General features: G+C 39.1%; 1 protein-coding gene across 1 annotated transcript; it reads right to left on the bottom strand.

Moving 5' to 3' along the window:
* Positions 1-6,447: 6,447 nt before the first annotated feature.
* Positions 6,448-25,653, bottom strand: SC5D (sterol-C5-desaturase). The gene is made up of 5 exons (XM_054587625.1): positions 25,497-25,653; positions 13,274-13,491; positions 10,278-10,410; positions 8,629-8,729; positions 6,448-8,308 (listed from the first exon to the last, which is right to left on the bottom strand). The coding sequence occupies exons 2-5, from the start codon at positions 13,481-13,483 to the stop codon at positions 7,853-7,855; spliced, it is 900 nt and encodes a 299-aa protein (XP_054443600.1). The 5' UTR covers positions 13,484-13,491; positions 25,497-25,653; the 3' UTR covers positions 6,448-7,852.
* Between the last annotated feature and the right edge of the window lie 461 nt (positions 25,654-26,114).

Genomic DNA, 26,114 nt, shown 5'->3' with positions numbered 1-26,114 from the left:
AAGATCTGGAACAGTAAGAGGACTCTCACTCTTGCTACTTCAATTTAAGATTGCACTGGAAGTTCTTTTCCAGCTTCTAGAGGTTGCCCACATTCCTTGGCAGTTGGAATTCTTCCTCCAAGTAACTTCTGTATCTCTGTGGCTGTTCTTCCATAGTGGTGTCTCCCTGTTTTTTTACCCAATTTTAAGGTGAAAGAATCTAGGCTTTTTTTTCATCCCTGCAATTATACTCTAGGTATAATAATAATCATCATCATTAAACCCAGAAAGAACCTAAACTTGTGTAACATGAAGCACAAGTTACGTGAATAAGAGCCTCCATTCACATTTGTTTCCGGTTTATTTAATTGTGTTAGGTAGGTAGTATCCTACCAGTTTACAGATGGAGAAATGGAAGTCGTACAGGATGCCAGGGGTAGAGCTGGGATTCAAAACTGTTTAACTCCAAAGCTCTTCAATTTTCCAGTTCTTGAGATGAATTATAGTCCAGCTGGCTATAGATTATCCTCCCAGGTTTGTAATTTCTTGATGTAACCAACCAATAATTACAAGGATTTTTCCTTCCAGAGCAGTTTTATAGTAACTCCACACAGATTTATTCACCTCTTTAATCAGTACTCATATTATGGATTCAAATATGACCTGAAGCGAGGGTACCTGATGGCTTTTATTTCCAGAGGAAGGTAGAACTTTGAGTAGAGTCTATTTTTTTTTAATTTTTTATTTGTAAATCATGTTTATTCTATTACAGTTGTCTCGATTTTTCCCCCTTTGCCCTTCCCCACCCATCCCACCCCACCCCCTGCTCCCACAGTCAATCCCCACTCTGTGGTCCATGTCCATGGGTCATTCATACCTGTTCTTTGTTTAGACCCTTCTCCTCTCCATCAGTGTCCTCCTTCCCCATCCCCTCTGGTCACTTCCAGTCTGCTCCATGTCTCTTTGCCTGTGGTTTATTTTGTTCATTCGTCTATTATGTTAAATAGATTCCACTTATAGGTGAGATCGTATGGTTTTTGTCTGTCACCAACTGGCTTATTTCACTTAGCATAATATTCTCCAGTTCCATCCATGTTGTCGCAAAAGATAGGAGTTCCTCCTTTCTTTCTCTTTTTTTAAATGCAGGTTTTATTTACTTATTTACTTACTTAAATGTCAATATCATTTATAAAATATTAAAAAATTTAAATCCATTATAAAGTCTCAGCAATTAAAATAACATGATACCAGCACAAAAATAACTAAGTAGATCAATGAAATAAAATGAACATTCTAGAAACAAACGTATATATCTGTCTAACGATGTAATATATGATTAAGTTGATATTTCAAATGAATGGGGTAAATAAGGCTTATTCAACAAATAAGGAGCATGGACCATTATTACTTGAAATAAAACAAATACATAGCCCTTCTTCACTCATTATACACAAAATATTCAGGTGAGTTAAAAATCAATATTTGAAATCCAAGGAGTTTTAGGAGAAAATACAAAATAATATTTTTTAACCCTGAAATCACATATTCAAACCCAGAAACTATAAAGTAAGATATTGACAATATGACTATATTAAACATTTAAGACTATATGGTAATATGCCTATTAAAAAAGTTAAAGGACAGGTAATAGTATAGGAAACTGTTCGCAACACACCTAAGAAAGGGTTAATAGTTTGGGGGTATTTTAGGGAAAAAAATTCTACAAACATTTAATCAAAAAATGTATAAATACCAAAAAGTCATTTAAAGCTTTCTAAAAATAATCAAAATAGGCAAGAAATATACTAAAACAGGTGTAGTCTCAACAAATAATGAAGTAACAATGAAAATAACACATCATTGTCACAATCAGATTAATAAATATTAAAAGTATTGGTAATATCAAGTATTAGTGACTGTGAAAGGAACTGGGTATTCATAGACTCTTTTTATTCATCTTCATAAAGCAGTCCCTTAGCATATCTTGCAATGCTGGTGTGGTAGAGGTGTATTCTTTTAGCCTTCTTTTGTCTGTGAAACTCATTTTGCCTTCCATTTTAATTGAGAGCCTTGCAGGGTAGACTGGTCTTGGTTGCAGGCCTTTGCTTTTCATGACTTTGAATATTTCTTGCCATTCCCTTCTGGCGTGTAGTGTTTCTGCTGAGAAGTCAGCTGCTAGCCATACCGGGGCTCCCTTATATGTTACTACCTCTTTCTCCCTTGCTGCCTTTAGGATTCTGTTTGTCTTTGCTATTTGCCATTTTAATGATGATGTGTCTTGGAGTTGGCCTCATTGGGTTCCTCTTGAATGGGACCCTCTGTGCTTCCTGGACTTGCGTGACTTTTTCTCTCCTCAAATTAGCAAAGTTTTCCATCATTTCTTTATAAAACAGGTTCTCTCTCCCTTCCTCATCCTCTTCTCCTTCTGATATCCATATTATATGGATATGATTACATTTCAGGTTGTCCTGCATTTCCCTAAACACCTCTTAATTCTTTGTGAGTCTTTTTATTTTTCTTGTTCTTTCTGGGACCTTCTTCTACCTTATCCTTCAGCTCGCTGATTCGTTCCTCTGCTTCATCTAGCCTGCTTTTGATTCCCTCTACTGCGTTCTTCAATTCAGAAATTGTATTCTTCATTTCCTCTTGTCTCTTATTGATAGTTTCTGTATTCTTTTTCATGCTGATATAGTTTGCAGTAAGTTCCTTGTAGTAGCCCTGTAGTTTTTTGTAATTCTCTCTGAGCTCACTGAGCTCATTGAGCTTCCTTAGAACCATTGTTTTGAAATCAGTATCTAATATTTTACTTGCCCCTATTTCATTTCGTTCCCTTTCTGGGGATTCCTCCTTTCCCTCAACTGGGGGTGGGGGTTTCTTTGTCTTCCCATTATTTGTGAGACTCTCCTTTTGCTTCTGCTTCTTAAATTGATCTGTCTTGATTTCCTGACTTTGTGGTGTGAACTAAGGCAGGAGACTGCAGTTTTTTCTTTCTGGATCTTCCTCTAATGTCAGATGTTGACCCTGTCTGACCTTAGGCAGTCTGTTCGAGACTTCCACAAACCTTCTGTCTGTGGCAGTCTCCTTCAGTTGTTAATCTATTCACTCTGCACTCAGTAGTCAGGATTAGACACCTTAGGGCAAGGCAGAGTCCCTCTGTGGGCAGGGTTTTTGGGCCCCCTCCCTCTGCTGCTGCTCAGGGGAGTGGCCTGTCTGAAACAGATGGCTGCTGCCATATGGGGAAGGAGTCACCACCGGGTTCCCGCCAGCCACTCTCTCAGTTCTCTCCCCAAAGCCTCCATCTTCAGCCTCTTTTCAAGTGTCAATAGACCACTCTGTGCCCTCTTTATCCAGGTATCTACTATCTGTGGCTCCCACTCTGTACTCAGCAGTCAGGCTTTAGCACCACAGGGCCAGGGCAGGGTCCTCTCATGCTGTTTCTGCTCAGCGGAGTGGTCTGCTTGAGCATGATGGTGGCTGCCACATGGGGGATGAGTCAGCACCAGGATCCCACTGGCTACTCTCTGTGTTCTCTCCCCAAAGCCTCCTTCCTCAGTCTCTCCTTAGGCGTCCCTAGCCCATTCTGCCCCACCCCCCGCCTTTGCCAGAGACCAGGGTAAGTGGCTGCAAATAAAAATTTATGCCTTGGCCCTTTAAACATCTTTTTGCATCTTCAGCTGCCTGTCTCTGGCAGAGGGCAACCCTGCTTTTTTGTAGCTAGCTGTTATTTGCGTACTTTTTGGGCTCTGGTGCTGTAGGCTGAAGATCCCTGCTTATGGTTTAGACCCTGCTCTTCTCAGGAGGATCCAACTAGCTGTTTCAATATCCTTCTGGTACTGCCACTCATGGGTGCCCCGCCCACCTTCTCGAGTCTCTACTGCACTCCTTACCAGTTAGGTTGTGCTAAAGCTAATTCTTTTGTCCAACGTTACAAGGCTCTCTCTTGCTATTGTTCAGTTTTTTGTTCCAGGTGATTTCTCCACAATTTAGTTGTAATTCCAGATTGGTCCTGGGAGGAGGTCAGTGTGACTTCCACTTACACCTCTGCCATCTTGATTCCGAATAGAGCCTTTTCTTGATGTAGGTTCTTTGATTTCCCTTTAGTTCTCTTTGTGATTCCCTCACCCCATCCCAAGGCACACAGCGAAAGCCAGCTAATGAATAAATTAGAAACAAATTGTTAAGAGACAGTGTTTAAGAGTCTGGGATTAAATATTTGCACCCAGTTGTGTTTGGCACCTAGTTGGTGTTCATTAAATATTTATTAAAGAGAATGGCATTTCCACCACTTCATGAATTCATTCAGCAAAGTATTTATTGAACCTCAACCATGTCTCGGGCATTCCGATTCTGTAAGGACATGTGGCTTAATACGACCATGATCCACACATGATCTCTTTTAAGAATTTGGGGTCTAGAATAAATAGCACACATAATAATGATAGATGATAGAAGGCAGTCAATACTGACACAGACTGCTTATCAAGTGTTTTGAATTTGAAGTTAGAAAAATAAGGGAGATTTTTTTCCCCTTCACTTGGTTTGTTTCTTTGACATCATGTTTGTCATGCTCTCCTTAGCATTTGACCTTATATATTGTTCTCATTTGTGTCCCTACTTTTCATCTTCCTCCCAGACAGCATCTCTGCATAATCAACCTGCCCTGTAAACTCCGTGTATCAAACACTGAAGTCATAATTCTTTCCCACATCTGTCTCTAACTTCTGGAAGCTGTGAGGGAGAGGAAATGACACAGGGAGATGAGAAGCAGGCAATCGCAGAATCCTGACACAAGGAGACAGGGCAGGAGAGAAGACATGGGGGAAGCTGAGGATTCAGGAAAGGTTTCTGGGTTCTGTACCACCTCCATCCATTTTCCAATTTTTAACCTAAGAGTGGAAACTATAACCGTGATTTTTCCCTTCCTGTCCTGTAAGTATAAACGGTTTCAAAGTCAAGGGAAAACGTTTTTCACTTGATATTCCTGTGGAATGGACTTAAATCCTCACTTTAATGAATGTTCCCTGAATTCCTTTAATGGAGAACAGATGTTGGTGCACAAACAAACGTTCATAATGCTTAACTAGTACTGCTCAAAAAGCCCAGGCTTTAAGAGAAAAGATGGGAGGGCCGAGATGACTTCGACTACCTTTGAGGAAGCTTCCCTCTTCCCATAAATTATGCTTTCTTTTCTATTAGCTACACAGTAGTAAGAATCTAGAGCAAACTTTACATTTATAATTGGAGTGTATGAATTAAGAACACAAAGACAACTAGTGCAAGGAAAACAAGATAATTTTGAGTGTATTTCTCTCTTCAATACTTTTATTGGAACCCTCAAAAAAGGGGAATAAATGATAAGGTTATGGCAGACTAGCTAACTGTTCAAGAAACTGGTTACCTCGTCTCCCAGCTATACAATTAGACATGTTTCCAAATTCTCTGAATCTCTTTCAGTTAGATGGGCCACATAACTGAGTTTTGTCCAAAGGAACACATGCAAGGGGTATGCATGACTACTAGGCCTGACCCAAACATTTTCCATGTATGCTTTTCTCTCTTCTTTTACGTGCTCCTTCAACTGACTGGGAGAAGGTCGTTTCCTCAGACAGAAGGAGCCTGGGACTCAGACTGACTATGGAAGGTTGCCTGTTGCCAGTAACATCCACACTGAAATATACGAGAGAGAAATAACCTTGGAAAAATTATGCAACTGGGTCCCAGTTTCCTCACGTCAAGTATTTACAACAGTGCCTGATCAAGAGTAAAAGCTCAATAAATCTTAGCTCCTATAATTACGAGGAAACAAAGTTTACTTCTTAATTTCCTTCTTTTTCTTGGGCAAAGCAGAGTACTAGGGGTTGGAGGTGGTAAGCAAAAAGCACTAGGATGCATTTACCAGTTAAAAATACTAATTAGTACATTGTGTATTTAAGTAAGACAAACACTGTAATAGCAACCTGAAGAGAAAAATTTTCATCTCGATCCCAACCATTAAATTTTATGAACAGTCTCATAAAATCAGTGCTAAAACAATCAAGTCTAATAAAAATGTGAAACAGAAATGTGATTCTCTCTTCCCTTGACATTGAGCATTTAGGGACATTCTAAAACAGTTTTGATAGTCCACATCACTTCTGTTTTTAAAGATTTTATATATTCCTATTTAGAGAGAGGGGAAGGGAAGGAGAAAGGAGAAACATCGACTGGTTGCCTCTTGCAAACACCCTGACCAGGGGCTTAACCCATAACCCAGGTATGTGCCCTGACTGGGAATCGAACCAGCAACCTTTCACTTTACAGGACAATGGCCAACCAACTAAGCCACACTGGTCAGGGCTGTGGTTTCATATTTAAGTGAGGGGAGAAGAGGGAGAATATTTCAAAACTAATCTTCCGAGACAGGCCTAAATATTCCTGTTAATAGAAAATTATAGGTTTGTAACATTGAAACATCAAAAGTGCAATGCATCCAGCCAAAATGAATAGTGCCATTGGATATTTTATTTTGTAAAATTAATTCAATACGACACATTCCACTCATATTTGAAAACTGAACCAATTTTGTCTTTATTTGTGATTTTTGACATATATGGTTTCAGGGTTGTATGAGAAATTAGAAAATTCTCAGTGAAGATCTTGTTATTTTCCTATGAATCATATGAACAATGTCATATTTTATCAGTAATGGTTATCACCTTTAAATGTTGAAGAGCTTCTGTGGTAAGATTTTCATAAAAACAATACTTTACATTTCACTTTCCTCAAAATACATTGAACAATAAAAAAGTGCAGTGCATCGACTTAATTTAAAAAATCAGTAGTGTCAAATATATTATTTGAGTATCAAATTTTCTAACTACAGTAATTTTTAGTTATTGTTGTTAATCTGTCCCTAATTTATAAATTAAACTTTATCATAGCTATGTATGTACAGAAAAAACATACTGTGTATGTTGTATGTGTGTATATATATTTCCAAAACATATATATCTATATGTAGATATATAGATATATATATCTCTCTCCAAACTACATACATATGGTTTGGAAATACAGATATCCAAACTATGTAGCTTGGAAATAGCTGCAGTTTTATGCACTTACTGGGGGTCTTGGAATATACACCCCACAAATAAGGGGGGAACACTGCACAGATTCACAGATTTTTATACTTTTACTAAATAATGGTTTTAAATAATAACCATCAACATCTTTAAATAATCCCAGATCTGAATTAAATCATGGTCAATTTTTTAAAATCCTAAATTTATTCATCAGTAAAATGGATTGTTTAACAGTGCCCCCAGAGAATAAATTCCCTATGTGTGTAGGAAGTGACAGTCTAATTACAGTGCTATTAATCAGGGCATTTACAAAGCCACTAAGATGTTATATTAGAATATTTCTTCACACTGATGTTTCCACATAACAAATCACACCAAAACCAAAGACAACTATTCCTGAAACAAGAAACCATCTTTATACTAGTATTTCTTTGTTATGGTGCTTAGTCTTGGTATTATTAAGCACAATGAATTTTTCTTAATGAATATAGTAGATTAAGGCAAAAGGACATAACCTAGTCCCCTCAGTAATTTACTTACTATCTTATTAAAAAATGGTTGTGGAGGCCATACAAATTACAGCGATGTTGGATGGAAAGACACAGGTGGTCCCTTAGACCACCTTCGTGTATTTTAAGAACGAGTTTAAAATCCTCGTGTTCACAGTTTCCGCCCTCACCTGCCATTATGATCATTCGTCTGCAGTTCCTGCAATGCTGCCTTTCAAATGATACCATTTACTTGCTACGTCTCTTGGCTGTATATAGATTATTTTTCTAATTAAAAATATTTAATAATTTCGCAATAATCTACTCAGTCTTTGAAAACTCTCCAGTGAATAATTTTTCATATTTGTAACCATTTCCTGCACGGCCATTGGACTTTTCCTCCGTCATCTTCTTCACGTAACTAAGTGGTCCTTTCCCTTCAAAAGAGGAAGGGTTTTTGAATGAGCCGCCAATTCTATCCCACAGTGTGAAATACTGTCCATAGTTATAGTCAAAGAACATGTGGTGATCTGTATGATGAGCTGAGCCATTAATAAATGGCTTTAAGATTTTGGGGACACGAAAATCACCATCATGAATGGAAATCGTCCAGATATTGACCAAGATGTACAAACCTAAATAAACCACCTTGTGCAATGGAAAGAGAAAAGGGTATATGTGGTAAGGGAGACTCTGCAGGAAGCCATCCACAGGGTGAAAAGCATGACTTGCGAATGGAGTAGGAATCTTCCAGACATGATGAGGTTTATGTATGCGCTGCAGAGGGAAGAACAACATTAGCTCCACACACTACACGCAATGCAAAATCAACTTACCTTCTCACACTCAAGTGGTGGACATGACTTAACCAAAACATATCTTTGAAATCAGCAAAATCACTTGATAAAATACCCTCTTTACCCCAAAATAGTAAAATGTTAGCATAAACTCTCCAAACTCAAAATATACAAACAAACCATACCCACTATTTGTCACGACTGTGGTGGTATTTACTACAGAGAAAATCCTTGGAAATAGAGGATTTATAACCACAAACTGCTGAAATGTGTCATTTCCCCCCCTAAAAATGACTCTACCTTATAGACAAGTCTATGATGAAGGCCTCTGTGAATCCAGTAGATGAGCATGTCAGTGAAAAAGAGGAAGGACAGCACACTAACAATGAGGTGGAACCAGCCTGGAAGAGAGAACGGTACATAGCAGAATCTAGATTCAGCTTCCAGGATCAGCATTTACTTTTTACATGTCTCAACACAAAATATGGCCCTACACTCAAAACCATAAACTGTCTGCTTTGCCTAATTAAATATATTATAAATTAATTTCCCTTCACTCTCTGGAAACTGCTTAATTACTCATTTCCCTCATATAAAAACTTGGAAGATTCCCACCTACACTATTTCTTAACCTATTAAGATATTTATGAGACAGAGAAAGATACTCCTGAAATATCTTTATTATTCAAATCTCTCAGAATAACTCTAATAACTTTTCTTCATAAACATCTTTATACATTAATTAACTCCTTGCTTAGAATTTTATTTTCCACTAAACATCTTAAACTGAGCTTTAACTCGGTGACCTGACCCTTTCTGATCTTGCCAACCTCATCTGTTCCTGCACTAACCAGGCTGACTCGCTCCATGTCCTCCCAGCATCCTTAAAGTCTTACTTCTGTACCTTTCTCATACGGCTCCATGTCTCTAGAACGTCCTCCCTCCTTTTATTTTTACTCGTCATCCCATTACTTTTCAAAGCCTAGTCAATTTCATCACCTTAGTGTGATTTTTGTTCCCTCCTTTGACTAACCTGTTACTTAGAAAGCAGAGGTGCTGGTGCAGATCCACCACTTTTACTTGTTGAGAAACCTAGGAAAGTTACTACCATTTTCTGTAAATTTAACTTACTAACCTATAAAAGGAGCATAATAGTACCTACCTCAAATAACTGATATGCAACACAATGAATTGATACATGTGAAAAGCTTAAAACTATAGCTGGTATTTATTAACACTCAATAAATGTTAACTATTATTCTTATTTCCTAATGCTAGACACCAGAAATGTATCTTGATGGAATCATTTAAGAATTTCACAAAACGTTTAGTTGCTTCAGCGCTGTTTAAAATGGACAAAAAAGGAACAACCTGAAGTTCTAAAGATTAGATATCATTTAAATAAACTGTGTATATCTACAAAATGAGATTCTACAACTAACATACTACATAATGCCAACATAGATACGAAAACATGGGCATATATATTGCTAAGAGGAAATAAATCACAGTCCAAACCAGTGTGCACAGTCAAGTTTCATTTTTGTAATGTAAATAATACAGCATACAAGGCAAAGAAAAGTGAGAGGATAAACATCAAAAGATCTACAGTTTCTAGGTAGAAAGATAATTGATATTTAAAATTTGTATTTTCTGAGTTTCCCTAATTGCCATGCCCAACCTGAGTTACTTTCTTTTTTTTCTTTCTGAAGTCTGAACTCAGTACAGGTAACAGGAAACAAATGCAAAGGCTTATATCTGATCTCAGCCTCTTCCCCCAGGCATAATTTCATCAAAAACAGAGACTTTAAAACTGATAAACTTAAATAAATGCATGTATGTGGCAAGACATAAATGCATAAAATTTTAAAAAAAATTGAAGAATATTAAAAACAACTGATTTGGCTCTTTAGGAAAAGGCCTGACATTTGGATTACTTACTTACTTACCATGGGGGAAGTCTCCTATGTCATCATATAATTTGCTGTAACCTCTCAATTCCAGCAGGAACAGGGAAACGGTGGGAATACTCATCCATGGTAGTGCCTGGACAGTATACATAATCTCTCGATAGACTTGATTCTGAAAATGAAATTTCCAACACTTAAAAATCACAAACCCTTTTCAACATCGTATTGGAAGTCCTAGCCACAGCGGTCAGACAAGAGAAAGAGATAAAAGGCATCCAAATAGGAAAGGAGGAAGTAAAACTATCATTGTTTGCAGATGACATGATAGTGTACATAGAGAACCCTGTAGACTCTACCAAAAAACTCCTCAACCTAATAAGTGAATTTGGCAAAACAGCAGGATACAAAGTCAACATTCAGAAATCAAAGGCGTTATTGTACACCAGCAATGCAATAGAAGAAGAAGAAATCAGGAAAAATATACCATTCGATATAGCACGAAAAAAGATAAAGTACCTAGGGATAAATTTAACCAAAGACACAAAAGACCTGTATGCAGAAAACTATACAACATTGAAAAAAGAAATTAAGGAAGACACAAATAAATGGAAGCATATACCGTGCACATGGATTGGAAGAATTAATATCATTAAAATGTCCATACTACCAAAAGCAATTTATAGATTCAACGCAATCCCTATTAAGATACCAATGACGTATTTCACAGAAATAGAACAGACATTTCAAAAATTTATATGGAACCATAAACGACCTCGAATAGCCGCAGCAATTTTGAGAAAGAAACACAAAGTAGGAGGGATCACAATACCGGACATCAAACTCTACTACAAAGCCACTATACTCAAAACAATCTGGTACTGGCACAAGAACAGACCCATAGACCAGTGGAACAGAATAGAAAGCCCAGAAATAAGCCCAGGTCTCTATGGACATCTAATATTTGACAAAGGGGGCAGAAGCATAAAATGGAGCAATAACAGCCTCTTCAACAAATGGTGTTGGGAGAGCTGGATGGCTACATGCAAAAAAATTGAAATTGGATCATCAGCTGACACCATACACAAAAATAAACTCAAGATGGATAAAAGACTTAAATATAAGTCGCAACACCATCAAAGTCCTAGAGGAGAACATTGGCAGGAAACTCTCAGATATCCCACGCAGCAATTTTTTCACTGATATGTCTCCTAAAGCAAGGGACATAAAGGAAAGAATAAACAAGTGGGACCTCATCAAAATAAGAAGCTTCTGCACGGCTAAAGAAAACATCAGCAAAATGAAAAGGGAGCCAACCATTTGGGAAAATATATTTGCTAATGATACATCAGATAGAGGTTTGATCTCCAAGATATACAAAGAACTCACTCGACTTGACTCCAAGAAGACAAACGATCCAATCAAAAAATGGGCAAAGGACCTGGGCAGATGCTTTTCTAAGGAGGAGATACAGAGGGCCCAGAGGCATTTGAAAGGATGCTCTGCATCACTAGCCATTAGAGAAATGCAGATCAAAACCACCATGAGGTACCACCTCACACCGGTCAGAATGGCCATCATAAACAGATCCACAAACAACAGGTGCTGGCGAGGCTGTGGAGAAAAGGGAACTCTAGTCCACTGTTGGTGGGAATGCAGACTGGTGCAGCCACTATGGAAAGCAGTGTGGAATTTCCTCAGAAACCTGAAAATGGAACTGCCTTTTGATCCAGCGATTCCCCTGCTGGGACTATACCCTGAGAACACCAAAACGCCTATTCAAAAGAACCTATGCACCCCAATGTTCATAGCAGCGCAATTTACAATAGCCAAGTGTTGAAAGCAACCTAAATGCCCATCAGTAGATGATTGGATCAAAAAATTATGGTACATTTACACAATGGAATACTATGCAGCAGAAAGAAAAAAAGAACTACTAAACTTCGCGACAGCATGGATGGAAATGGAGAGCATCATGCTAAGCGAAATAAGCCAGGGGGCGAAAGACAAATACCATATGATCTCACCTATAAGCGGAACCTAACCAACAATGCAAAGAAGCAAGGCAAATATGACCAGCAACACTGAAAGGAAAAGAAATCAACAGAGACAAGAGGGAAGGGGGGGGCAGGGAAAGGGAAGGGAAGGGGAAAGTCAAGGAACATATAGCAAGGACTCATGGACAAAACCAAAGGGGAAGAGCTGAGGGAGGGAAGGTGGGAGGGGGCAAGGGAAAGAGGGGGGGGAAGGCAGAGACAAATGTATTTAAAAAGTAAATAAATTAATTAAAAAAAAAATCACAAACCGTCTATTAAACAAAACTTACATAAAGTTCTTTGGGGTTGGAGTATTAGAATCTTTTATATTAACAAGCTTATTTCCAAAATGTTTCTATTAAAATGTTATTAATGGGAATGGGTGTGTAAGAAAAAAAGAAAAAAAATTCCTTTCTACAGAGCAAGAGCAAAAACAATACTTTAAATTCTCAAACTTATTCTCCTTCCAACAAAATCTGTATTCTAAATTTCCATCTACTGAATAACCATTTCTTTCATAATTAACTTCCATCCCTAGCCCATTTTTTTTCCTAGTCCTTGGAGACTTGTATTTGAGATTTGTATTTGACAAGTAAAAATAACTGAAATAGAAAAATGACTGTAAACAATCTAAAACTACTAAGTTTTGGTTCTCTAGCCAGTAGAAGAAAAATATACATAGTAAAAATATATTTCAGTTTGAGTCAAATATTAAAATAACTACCTAAATGTATGCATTTATTTACTCATAACTATTAGCAAAGAGAGTCTATGTAACTAACAAAACACCAGGCTTTTAGTTGGGGGGAGGAGGTTTGGATTCATCAATTTGTTTAAATTAAGGAAGAGGCAGGATTAGCCTGAAAAACATAAAACTCATTTGGGTGTGGTTTCAAAAACTTTATTTAATGCTTATAATCAATTTAATCTGAATAGTTCAAGTTCATTATATTGTTATTTTTACTGTAATAGTAGTTAAAAATAGATAAGGAAATCACTTACCTTCAAAAATTGTGGATGCTTCATTAATGAATGATCAAAGACAAAATAATAACTCAGTGTTGCAAAGAAGAAATAAAGGATATAAGCACCAAGATTTGTTATAATCAGGAGACTAATAGTTTGTCGAAAGAAGTCATCCTCTGGCCAGGTGGTTGGATACATGTATGGCGTGAAAACATAATAATCTGCAGCACTGAGTACAAGATCCATCTTAGCCCCTAGAGGATAAACATGTGCAACAGTTATTTACCCGTGCTGACATTTCTCAAAGCAAAAATTTCTCAGAAAACTATGTATGAAGTTCCTATTTTAGTATGCATGTGTAGTAGTCATTTGCTCCTACCAGAATGTCCTAGATGCCATCTTTACAGCTAGAAGAGATCCTGAATGTTATCTCTAGTCCAATGTCTTCGTGTTACACACGGGGGCACCGAAGCTCAGGTAGAGAAACTGAGACCCAGTTTTTTCTCCAAGGTCGAGCTGATCGTGGCATCTAGATCTAATTCCACCTTGGTGTTCTCTTCTACTACATCCTAGGGCAACGTGGACAGTGGTAAAGATGTGGAACGCACGGCACTAGGTACTCAGGCAAACTCTTACTTCATAGTTTGGCTTCAGTCATGAAACTTAAGATGAATTTCCTAAAAGGTAACTATGTTGCCTCCACAAACATAGATGTCAGGAACTATCTGTGCTTGTGACAGAAAAAAAAGGCCACTCTCATTGACAGAATAAAGGGAGATGTATTCTTTATGTTAAGAAATAGAGTACATTTATTCCTCTGCCCACTAAACAATACGCTAGGTCAGGGGCTAGGAAACGGGGGCCCACGGCCCAAACCTAGAGCCTGTTTTATCTAAAAAACAAGACAAAACAAAACAAAACAAATTCACTGGAACACAGCTACGTCCAGATGTTTACATATTATCTACGCTTCTTCTCTAGACTGGGGCAGGGCGGGGGCGGGGGGTGAGTGACTGCAGCTGAAGCATTCTGGCCCACAAAGCCTAACACATTCATTATAAGGGCCTCCATAGGCAAAGCGTGTCAACTCCTGGCCAAGATACTTAAACTTTAGAAAAACTTGACTTAATTCAGCAAATAAGACTATTCTATACTCATCTATCTGTTATACAGTTCAGCAACACTATAGTCAGCTTTTGTAAAGTGACCACTGAATCTAGAACATTTTTATGTACTCCCTCATTCTTTTATTTTGTAAATCAACTTTAAGATTTTATTTACTTATTTTTAGGCAGCGTGAAGGAGAGGGAGAAAGAGAGGGAGAGAAACATCCATGTGAGAAACATCCGCCCCAACTGGTGACCGGCCTGCAACCCCGGCCTGTGCCCTGACCAGGAATTGAACCAGCAACCTTTTGTTTTGCAGGGTGACACCTAACCGAGCCACTCAGGGCTACTTCCTCATTATTTATTGTGTCGTTTATAGAGGAAAATGTATCCAACATTCTAAAACAGCTCTCATTTAACATTGAAACATTTGAATGACAATAAAAAGCCAGTCTGGGAAATGTCTACCCATATTAAATTTCAAGTATTCAATTTATCTGCTACGTATTAGGACATATAAACATCAATTTATGAAATAAAATCGAAAGAAAAACTAAACAAAAAATATTTAATTATTTATAGCCTATTTCCCCTACTAAATTCCCCAATAAACCCCCAAAAGAATTCAGAAAGTCTTTTGAAAAAAATCATGCATGCATGTAGTTTAAAATAACTGATATAAAAAGATATACAGAAAGGTTTCGTTTCCAAAGATATCTCTGTACACCAATCAACACGTCACTTCCAGCCTTCTGGGTAAGCATATTTATTAGTTTTCTATGAATTCTTACAATATTTTTAAATGTTGGCTCAAATTACAAATTTTATTTCTCTTCCTCTTTATAAAAAGTGACATTATATACAGTGCCGCATTTCTCTTAACAATGTATTTTGGATATTTTTCCATCATTATATAAAGAATATCTTCCTCTTTTGTTTTTAATTAAATATCTTTATTGAGATACAATTTGCATACTCTAAAATTCACCATTTTAGAGAATGAGTCAAAGTTTTTAGCATATTCTCAGAATTGTACAATCATTACCACTCTCCAATTTCAGAACACTTTCATCACCCCCAATAGAAACTTCATATTCCATACTGTTGACCTTCTTGGATGTGTGGATTAATGCTTGTCATCCAATTTAAGGAGTTTTGAGCCACTTTCTTAAAATAACCTTTTTTCTATTTTTCTCCCTCTTCTCTTTTGGGACTCCTATCATGCTTATGTTGGTATTTTTAATGGCATCCGCCAAGTCTCTGAGGCTCTGTTAATTTTTCTTCATTATTACTTTCTGTTCCTCAGATTGGATAAATTTCAATTGACCTATCTTCTATTTCTTTGATTTTTTGTTCTCTCAGCACAAACCTGATGCTAAGTCTGAGAGTTCATCTTTAAACTTCATTTTCAAACCTTGAATTTTTATTTGGTTCTTTTCTTTAAAAAAAAAAAAAAAAAAAAAAAATATATATATATATATATATATTCTTTCACTTTACCAAGTATCTCTATTTGGTGGAAATTGTTCTCATATCTTCTTTGAGTTATTTAGATGGTGTTCTTTTAAACATATTTACAGTGGCTGATTTTAAAGTCTTTGTCCAGTAAGTCTAGGTTTCCTCAGAGGTAGTTTCAATTGACTGATTTTTTTTTTTTTTTTGGTGCCTGTATAAGCCATACTTACCTGTTCCTTTGTGTCTCATAATTTTTTTTATGGTGAATGGAACCTGTTAAATAACATAATGTGGCAGCTTTGGAAATCAGATTCCCCAAGGGTGTCCCTCAGGGTTTAATAACACTGCTGTTATTGTTTACTTAACTGACTTTCCCAGGCTAAAGGCATAACACCTTTATTATTTGTTGTGTACAACTACTGAAGTTTCTGCTCACTAATGACTGGACAGATTTCCTTAAATGCCTTAAACCAGGAGTGTCCAATCTGCGGTCTGCAGGCTACCTGTGGCTTAGGATGGCTGTGAATGCAGCCCAACACAAAACTGTAAGTTTACTTAAAACATGAAATTTGTGGGGGGCGTGTGATTAGATGTTGCAATGTATTTAACGTATGGCCCAAGACAATTCTTCCCGTGTGGCCCAGAGACGACACAAAGTTGGACACCTCCGCAGCAACGAGTCCCTAATGCTCTCTAGGCAGCGCGCAGCTCTCACTCACCTGCCCGTCCTGCTTGCACAGACCTGCAAGTGCAGCCAGGAGTGACAGATTAGGGCCTTGACTCCCATCTTTCTTGGGTACGCGCACAACCCTTCTCATGGAAATCATTCTAGATTCCTTAGAAACTTTCAGACCTTTTCAAAATGCCCTATGGACATTTCTCACTGTTTTCTTTTAAATTTTTTTGCCAGGCTCTTGTTAGTGCCAACTGTCAGTATTGTGTCCTACAGCCATCCTGTTAAGCAATCACCACAGACTATCTTAAAAAACCTCGGGGGTAAGATTATTCACACAAAGCAAACCTAAGCCAGGTCAAATACACACAAAACTTGAGAAACCAGATTTTCTGTGAAATGCCAGGGAAGTGAATTAGTGAAAATTCTCTGAGTTAGGGTTTTTTGGGGAACTGCAGACCTGCCTTTCCCCTTCCAGGGCTGCCAGGCTACTGTAGTTACAGCCCCTTCTGCTGCCAGTGTGTTAGCTTCCACAGCTGCCACACAGCTGAGGAAGGGGGCACAGAAACCGGGAAAGCAGAAATGCCACTGAGCTTTCTGTTCTTTCTGAATTTCAGCCACTTTTAGGAACAAACTTTCCTAGGATTGTTATAAATCTTTAATTTCTACAGTTCTAAAAAAGCTGATTTTGACAACTTTTGTCAGTATTTTGTTGCTTTTATAAAAGATTTCTAAAGGTCATTGCTCTTCTGGAAGTTACCGTCTCCTCCTTTTTCATAAAACATTTCAGATCTATTTTGGAATTGAGAATTTCTAGACTTTTCAAAGGTCAAAACATGTTCAGGTTAGTAAACACAAATATTTGTTTAGAAAGTGAATATTCAACCCTGGCTGGCGTGGCTCCGTGGGTTGAGTGCTGGCCTGCAAACCAAAAGGTTGCGGGTTCGATCCCCAGTCAGAGCGTATGCCTGGGTTGCGGGCCAGGTCCCTGGTTAGGGCTGTGCCAGAGGCAACTGATCAATGTATCTCTTGAACACTGATGTTTCTCTCCCTCTCTTTCTCCATCACTTTCCCTTTCTCTAAAAATAAATAAATAAAATCTTTAAAAAAAAAGTGAGTATTCACATTAAATGGATACACACTGGAAATACTATTACAGTCTATCTGTATGATAATAATTTATATAGTACTTATATATGTAGTAATAAACTAATAAAAATAGAATTGGTAGACCAAAATAGTACTTCATTACTTCTGTTTTTGAAGGATTCAGTAAACATTCAAATACATACCAAAGTTAAATATCTGTGCATGTATGTGTGCTTATATGTGTCATAAATTTTCATGGCTGCTGGCTGCTTGAGTATCTTAGACAGAAAGGTCAATGAGGGTCGGTGTCAGGCATGATGACAGGCCAGGGTCAGGATTCTCAAGTGGTAAAGCAACACCACCCAAGATGGCCTTCTGAGTACATTTCTCCAATGTCATCTGCCTTATTAACATGTTTCTACCTAACCAACTGCTGTGTCCTTTCTTACCATAACGCCTTCAGCAGTTTTCCCATGTGTCTACAATGTAGCCACTGTTGTCACCATCATTAACACAGTCATGACTATCTTCATGCTTAAGTGTGTTTAACAACTTTTCAGCAGTTTCCCCATCACCCAAGAAATGCAAAACAGAAGCATCAGGATCAATGTTCAGCATTTCTTCCTGTCAGATTCTCCCGACTTATTTACGGTTTGGGCTGTTAAAATATATGGTGTAATTAGTGAAGTCAGGTATCATCTTCTCATTGGTTATATAAGATGTAGACTCTTTATCTGCAGGTTCATTTTCAAACCTCATTGTCAGCTACAATGTTAAGCACTTATTAATGCTGATTTGTCAACATCATTTCAATCATTAACAATTTTGAAAACAAGATTTAGGACTGACCTCTTATAGAAAGTTTTAATTCTTATGTTTCTGTTAACTACTGTGAGCAGTACAAACACTTGCTTTTCCAGAGTATAACACACCTTGGTAAAAAGGTTGTATTCCAGTCATAGTGGGTGGAAAGTAAATGCTAAAAACATTATTTTAACAAAAAGTCGAGGAGAATATACAAAAGAGTTGTCTAGGAATAATTAAAAGATCTTCAATTGTCTTCCAGTCCAGCCTACCTAGAGCTTGCATCAACAGCCTGCAGATTTCTGCATAAAGATGCTCAGATATTGTGTGAGACTTATTCAAACACTTCAGAAGCTGGCTTTTTCTAATCACTGCCACCTTTATCTTTTATGTGTCTGGAGCACAGGTGTTTCTTTCTCCTATGGTCTAAAGTTTTTTAGGAATATAATGCAAGTATAGAACTATTTCATCACCCTTGTGTATTTATTCAGCACTCACATTTTCATCAGATACTATCTTAGCAAATTCATCAAGGTACTGTGTAGCTACTTCATGATCAGCAGAATAATTTTCACCAGATTTTCAGACTTTTTTAACCACACTGCTTCCTAAATTTCTGAATCCTTCCTTAATACTAACATTCATTTTCAGGAGCGGTTTTTCATGATATAGTCATGACTATCTTCATGCTTAAGTGTGTTTTACAACTTTTCAGCAGTTTCCAGCTTGTTTCATGATCAACAAAGCAATCAGTGGCATTTATTTACTTCCTTATTGTCAAATCCACTTAATCAAAATATGGTTAGGATCTTCATTTTCTGTTTCATGCTGCAGTTTGTATTTTTCGGCAGTTCTTGGTCCTCACTACCAGTGTAAAACTTCAGCAATCTGTCTTCCTACTCTTTAAGTCACATTATGGTAGTCTCCACACTGTCCTCTTTAGCACAATGCTTCACAGATGCACCATGCCCAAGGGGTTAGAATGGCTCCATGGATGTTTCCATTCATGCTGTTATGCACAGGGCTATTGTTAACTATTTTTTATATTTTCACATGTAATTAAACCCAAAGTAACAAAATAGTACAAACAAAAAGGAGAAGCAGGAGTATCTGGTAGGTACACAAGGACACAATGGGCACCTCAATCAGCTGGAGTCAAGCTTTGCCGTTAAATGAATTTTAAGTGCCCAATTTTAAAAAAACAAAAAATTTTGGTATACAGGGCTTTCCAGATTTTGGAAACTGTGGCTAAAAGACTATGGTCCTATGTTCCTTCACGTGACTTCACTGTTGTTTTATTCAACCATGAATTGGTAAACTTCTACAGGCAGGAGAGCTAGGCCGAAGAATAACTGCATTGCTCACATTAGTAAATATTGTTAAATTGCTCCTCATGGGAGTTGTACTATAGTACTTAGTACTTGGCAAGCCCACAGTAATGCATGATAGTGCCTATTTCCCTGCAACTTTAACAGAGAATATCATCAAACTTTTGGATATTCATCTATCTGAAAGCAAAAAATTGATATCTTGGTGCATATTTATTTTACATTTATCTTATTATGAGTGAGGTTGAGCACCATTTTATCTATTTAGAATAATTTATATATTTTTCTGTGAACTATCTGTTTAATTTTCCCAATGCCCATTTTCCCACTGGGTTTTTGGTCTCTTAAAGTCAAATTCTAAAACTCTGCATAGGGTGTGGCCCTTTGTTTGTGATATGGGTTGCAAGCATTCTTTCTCACTTTGTCACCGAAAGAAAACTTTCATTAATACCAAATGCCAGATATTGACATATATCCTTCATCATACATTATTTATTCATTCAAATAACAATTAACTATCTCATACTACATTAGGTAATGAGTGTGCAAAGATGAAAAAGATATCCTCTAACCACTTCAAAATTACAACTAAAATATAGAACCACCATTGCTCACAACCGTCAAAAATCGAGTTGAATGGAAACCTGACAACTAGGGAATAAAAAAAAAAGAGCACATTGGTAGGAGGGGCAGAGACACGGAACAGGCTGCTCCCACACCCATGTGTAGTGGATAAAAATTTGGCAGGGACATCTCTGGAGCGAGGAGTCTCAGCCACACATCCGGCCCACCAGCCCAGGGTTCCAGTGCCAGGAAGATAAGTCCCCATAACTTCTGGCTGCAAAAACCAATGGGGATTGAGTCAGTGGAAGAAACTTCTGGATTCCCAAGCAGTTCCTCTTAAAAGACCTGCACAGAGACTTCAGACTCACTCCCCTTGAGCTTTTAGCACCAGGCATATGGGGAGGAACTGAAGTGTCTGGCATCAGGGTGAGAGCTGGGGGACAGCTTTCTCCCAAACAGAATGGTGGGCAGAGGCCACCATTCCTTTTCTGAGCCACCCCCATCACAGAGCCACAGAGCCACAGAGCCACCAGGCCGGAGCCACATGTAAGACTCCGTGACTCCATCAACCTGGTTCATACTGTTTGCCCTGCCTTGGTGTTTCCCTGAGGCTCCGTCCCACCAAAAATATGGGCCCAGACCCAACCTGTTAACAGTGGTTTCTCCATGTGAATGGCTGGTCATGGCTCATCCTTCATATCTTCCTAAATCCTCTCAAACAAGCACCAGCTGATCTCAATGAGCCCCCAGGATTGGTACCTCTTGCTAAGTGGCTTCAGGCCCAACACTAGCAGCAGCCATCTCAGATTGTTTTGTAGCTCATGCTGAGTGGTCCCAAGCAGAACACAGGTGGAAGATGACCTTGCTCTGCACCACCTGGGAAAACCCAGAGCACGCACACCCAGTGGACAGCTACTGACCACATAAGAGCATCACCATCCTGCCCCTCTGCACAGTGGATCCTCCACGGAGGGCAGAGGCTGGTGCTCAGTGGTGTCAGCCAGTCCTTGCAGCTGACTGGCTTGGGTATATCCCTCTCATTGATCTGCCAACAGCAATCAAGGCTCAACTACAAGAGGAAGATGTTCTCAGCCCAGACAGAGGGCGCACCTCGAGTACCCAGCTTGGTTGATAGGGGATGCTGTGTTCCTGGACCCTACAGGACACCTACTACATTAGGGAATACAGGAAGTCATAGCAGCTCTACCTAATATATAGAAACAAACACAGGGAGCCTGCCAAAATGGAGAAACAAAGAAACAGATCAAACTCCAGAAAAAGAACTAAACAAAATGGAGATAAGCAACCTATCAGATGCAGAGTTCAAAACACTGGTTACAGGGCTGCTCAAGGAACTTAGTGAGGACCTCAACAGCATAAAAAAGGTCCAGTCAGAAACGAAGGGTTCACTGATTAAAATAAAGAACAATTTACAGGGAATCAACAGTAGAGTGGATGAAGCCTAGAATCAAATCAATGATTTGGAACATAAGGAAGAAAAAAACAGAAATCAATCAGAACAAGAAGAAAAAAGAATGCAAACAAAACAGAACAAAGATAGTTTAGGCGGCCTCTGGGAGAATTTCAAACGTTCCAACATTCACATCATAGGGGTGCCAGAGGGAGAAAAGAAAGAGCAAAAAATGGATATCTATTTGAAAAAAAAATGACAGAAAACTTCCCTAACTTGGTGGAGGAAACAGACATGCAAGTCCTAGAAGCACAGAGAGTCCCAAACAAGATGAACCCACACTAAGATACATCATAATTAAAATGCCAAAGTTAAAGAGAAAATCTTAAAAGCTGCAAGAGAAAAGCAGTTAGTTACCTACAGAGGCGTGCCAATTAAGACAATCATATGATTTTTTCAAAAGAAACTTTGTAGGCTAGAAGGGATTGGCAAGAAATATTCAAAGTCATAAAAAGCAGAGACCTATAGCCAAGACTGTTCTACCCAGCAAAGATATCATTTAGAATCAAAGGGCAGATAAAGAGCTTCCCAGTCAAGAAAAGAACTAAAGAAGTTCATCATCACCAAACCATTATTATATGGAATAATGTTAAAGTGACTTATTTAAGAAAAAGGAGATCAAAACTATGAACAATAAAAAGGCAATAAATACGTACCTATCAACAACTGAATCTGAAAAACTCAGGAAGCAAGAAGAACAGAGACAGAATCATGGATATTGAGAGTGTTTTGATGATTGCCAGATGGGAGAGAGTTTGGGGGAATGGGTGTAGAAGTGAGGGGATTAAGTACTACAAATAGGTAGTTACAGAATAGCCATGGGGATGTAAACTACAGTATAGGAAATGGTGTAGCCAAAGAACTTACACTCATGACTTGTGGACATGAACAATGTTGTGGGGATTGCCTGAGGCAATCGGGGGTGCTGGGTAGAGGCGGGTGAAGGGGGAAAAATTGGAAAAACTGTAACAGCATAATCAAGAAAACATAATTAAAAAAGGCATTACTTAAATCCATCTTAATGGTAAAGCAAATACAGAAACAAATAATTACATCAATATGACAAGTGCTTTAATAAAGGAATGTAAGCAAATTCTATGAAATTAGAAAAGACAATACAACTACCTCAGCTTACAGTGGAAGGCTCATAATGAAAACATTGGATTTGGGCTTTCAAGCACATTACTATAAAGAAAAGGTTAGGGATAGCCATTTCAAACAGTAACAACTGCAAAGGCACGGAAAGGTCACAGGACATTCATGGCTCACTGGGTGTGGTCGGTGAGTGACAAACAGAGAGACAGGATAAACGGAAGGGGAAAAATTGCTCCAGGATGGGCCTGGCAAATAGAAACTGGTGTTAGACTGTGAAGGGATCTGATGCCCTGCCGAGGAATTTGGACCTCCATACATGATTGGGAGAAACCAAAGATATTTGAGTAGGAAAGTGGTATAATCATACCCATGTTTCACAAAAGCCATTCCATCAGGCATATGGAGAATTGATGAGAAGCAGGAAAACTAGTTTGGTTGCTCCTGTGGTAAACTAACCCAAAGAAGGTGAGAGAACAGACATATTCCTCAGAGCTACATCAAGTGAAAAATCCAATAGGCTTTGATGACTGGTTAGATATTGGAACTTGAGAGAAAAATCTAAGGTGACTGCAGTATTCCTAGTTTGCCCGAGTAGATGGTGGGATTACTACAGTATTGTATAGGTAGAGATGTAAACAAAGCTCATTCCCTATCTGTGTGGCTCTGATGTCCTTCTAGCATTCATGTTCTGAACCCTGACCTAACTAGCCTCATCCAGCACCAAAGCCTCATAGTTAATAATTAGTTGTGACCCGTAGGCTTACACAATGTAGCCATAAAGATTCCTATCAGTAAAGGCCAGAATGGCATAGCAACTGAGATTTTTATCAAACTAGGTGCTAGTGTCAACTGTAGGCAATTATCCATCATAAGACCGCAAGGAGGTATGAATCCTGGCTCGTACTACATTTTTGTCTCTGTGTTGTGTCAGTCATTAGTAGTTTAGCTATACTAAAAAACATTTCCTATAACAACTATTCTCCCTATAGCAGTGGAGAATAATCTGCACAGAGTGCTGGGTTCTCTGTTCATCCAAATCTTCCTCGAAGTAAATTACTATACAATTAATTGTTATAATCAACAGAGTTCCCTGTTTTCATTCTGTAGTCTTAATATACCTTCTCGGTTGGGTGGACCGTACCTTCCCTCCATTGTCGGACAAATGGACATGGGAACTATTGGGAGAGCTAGTAGACTGGGTTAGACAGGGATGGACGCAGAGAAAAGTAGTTAATAAATAGGAGTTATTATTATTACTGTAATGGGAGGCAAAGCTAAGTCCAAACTACCTTAACCTAATGCCAAAAAACCCACAACTTTTCTTAAAACATAGTTATCAATAAAACAAAATTAGGCTTAGAAATACTAGTCTACAGTTACCATTTTGCTTTACCTTAAGAGTATAGTTGATAGCTAACATTTACTAAGAACCAAGTGTTTTTTAAAGCACTTTTTTTAAAGCACTTTTTATGTATTTCATTGTTTAAGTCGTGTAACCCTATGAGGTAGGTATTCTATAACCTCCATCTTATAGGTGAGGAAGCTGACGTAAGGGGTATCTAAATAACTTGTTCAGTAACAAGTAACAGCTGCTATGTATATTCCAGAGCCTGTTCACTTAGCTATTACATTGTATTATTTCTCAATATATTGTCATATATGCACCTGGGGAATCGTGTATCCAATATTAATTACAATACATAATTAATGGACAAGCACTCTTTAAAGATCAAGGGTCATGTACTTACTATTGGTAGGTGTTTATCATTACGAAGAGGAAAAAAAAGAAAGGAAGGTGATGCAAAGACAGGTAGGCTACCAAGTTTTGGCTAAAAATACCCAGCTCCCACAAACTCTCCAGTTTGGAAACTAAGTAATTTCTTTTTCTGTATTACCTCCAGATTTACTCTGCTATTACACAGGAACAGTAGTAGACATGATTTTTCCTTTTACGATGCTAACGTAATAGATTATTTCCTTCCTTTTCTAATCTTCTCAAACCGTGGCTTGTTGTCCCCCGCCCCCACCCTGGTTACACTGCTGGTAACTGAGGCTCGCATTGTGACGTTTAAGAAGTCACAGACACTGGCTAGTTCTTCAGCCTAATTCCTTTGCCCCTCAAAAAACAAACGAAATGATATTCCTCCAAGAACCGAGGGAAATCCGTCTCAAAGTAAAACATTAGTGTACAGTGGACAGACTTCGCTTGGATGAGAGATCCGCAACACTCAACAAATATTTCACGTTCTTCACGTCCATCCGTGCGTCAGTTTCCTCCACGCCCAGGCCTCCTCGCGCTCTGAGCCGGGGAGCGGCCCCTACCTAGTCTCCGGCCTCAACGCCCGTCCGTCCAAGCCGGGGCCAACTCGCGCCCCCGGCGCCCCGCAGCGGCCCCATCACAGCCCTCGCAGCCTGCGTTTTCAGGGTGTCCCCTGACCTGCCAATTCGTGCTACGGGTAGGTGCAGGAGTCCCATACCCCAGCGCCTGCCCCGTGCCTGGCATCTAACATGCACTCAATAAACGCCTGTGGCACGTTGGGAAAGAAAGGGCAAGGTGCTCTCTCCACTTCCCCGCCTGGGCCTCCTCAGGCTGTTTCTCTCCATCCCCTCTTCCTCTTCTCCTCTCCGGTCCAGCACCGGTCTGCCTCCTTCCCCGCCCTCATGCCATCCTTACCTAGGGGACGATGGTCCGCCGCAGACCCGACTGCTGCGGGGTCACAGAACGCTCGAGTCTGCGGACCGCCGCGGCCAAATAGCGGGCGCTGCCCGCAGGGGCGGAGCTAGAACCCAAGCTCAGAGAGGCAGGAGCCGCCAGCCAATCAGGGGCCCGAGCCATAAGCTGATGTGACGGTAGATCGCGCGACTAGGCAGCGCGGGGCTCACCGCGGGGCTCACCGTGGTCACATGATCGCCGCTCTCTTGGCCACACCCCCCTTTTCTCCAGACTCGAGAAAGGGCGGGGAGTGATTTAGGCGGTGGAACCTACCTTCTCGGGTGGTTGTTTCTTTTCTTTGTACGTGGCGCCGGTGTCTGTGTCTCAGAGTCTTGTACCAAGCAGGTGTACCGTATTTATGGTTAATAGGTTCCTACAAATGATGCTCCACCCTGAGGGGAATAGGTGACACTTCCTTCGAGGTGCTCTCCGGGGGCGTTTCCGCTCTCGAAAGAAGGCAGCGCAAATACCTTCCAGGCAAATCTAGACGGCCTCCCGGGAGTGCTGTAGGTTCCTGGAGGTTTTCTTTTGTGTGGGAGTGTGTAGTTTTTATTTTTGTGGTTATTAGCTTTTGCCAAA

This window comes from Pteronotus mesoamericanus, unplaced genomic scaffold (assembly GCF_021234165.1).
Source record: "Pteronotus mesoamericanus isolate MK-2021 breed Mesoamerican mustached bat unplaced genomic scaffold, CSHL_Meso_final contig_123, whole genome shotgun sequence".
Taxonomy (NCBI): Eukaryota; Metazoa; Chordata; class Mammalia; order Chiroptera; family Mormoopidae; genus Pteronotus; species Pteronotus mesoamericanus.
The sequence above is the reverse complement of the archived record's forward strand: the minus strand, read 5'-3'. Positions and strand labels throughout refer to the sequence as shown.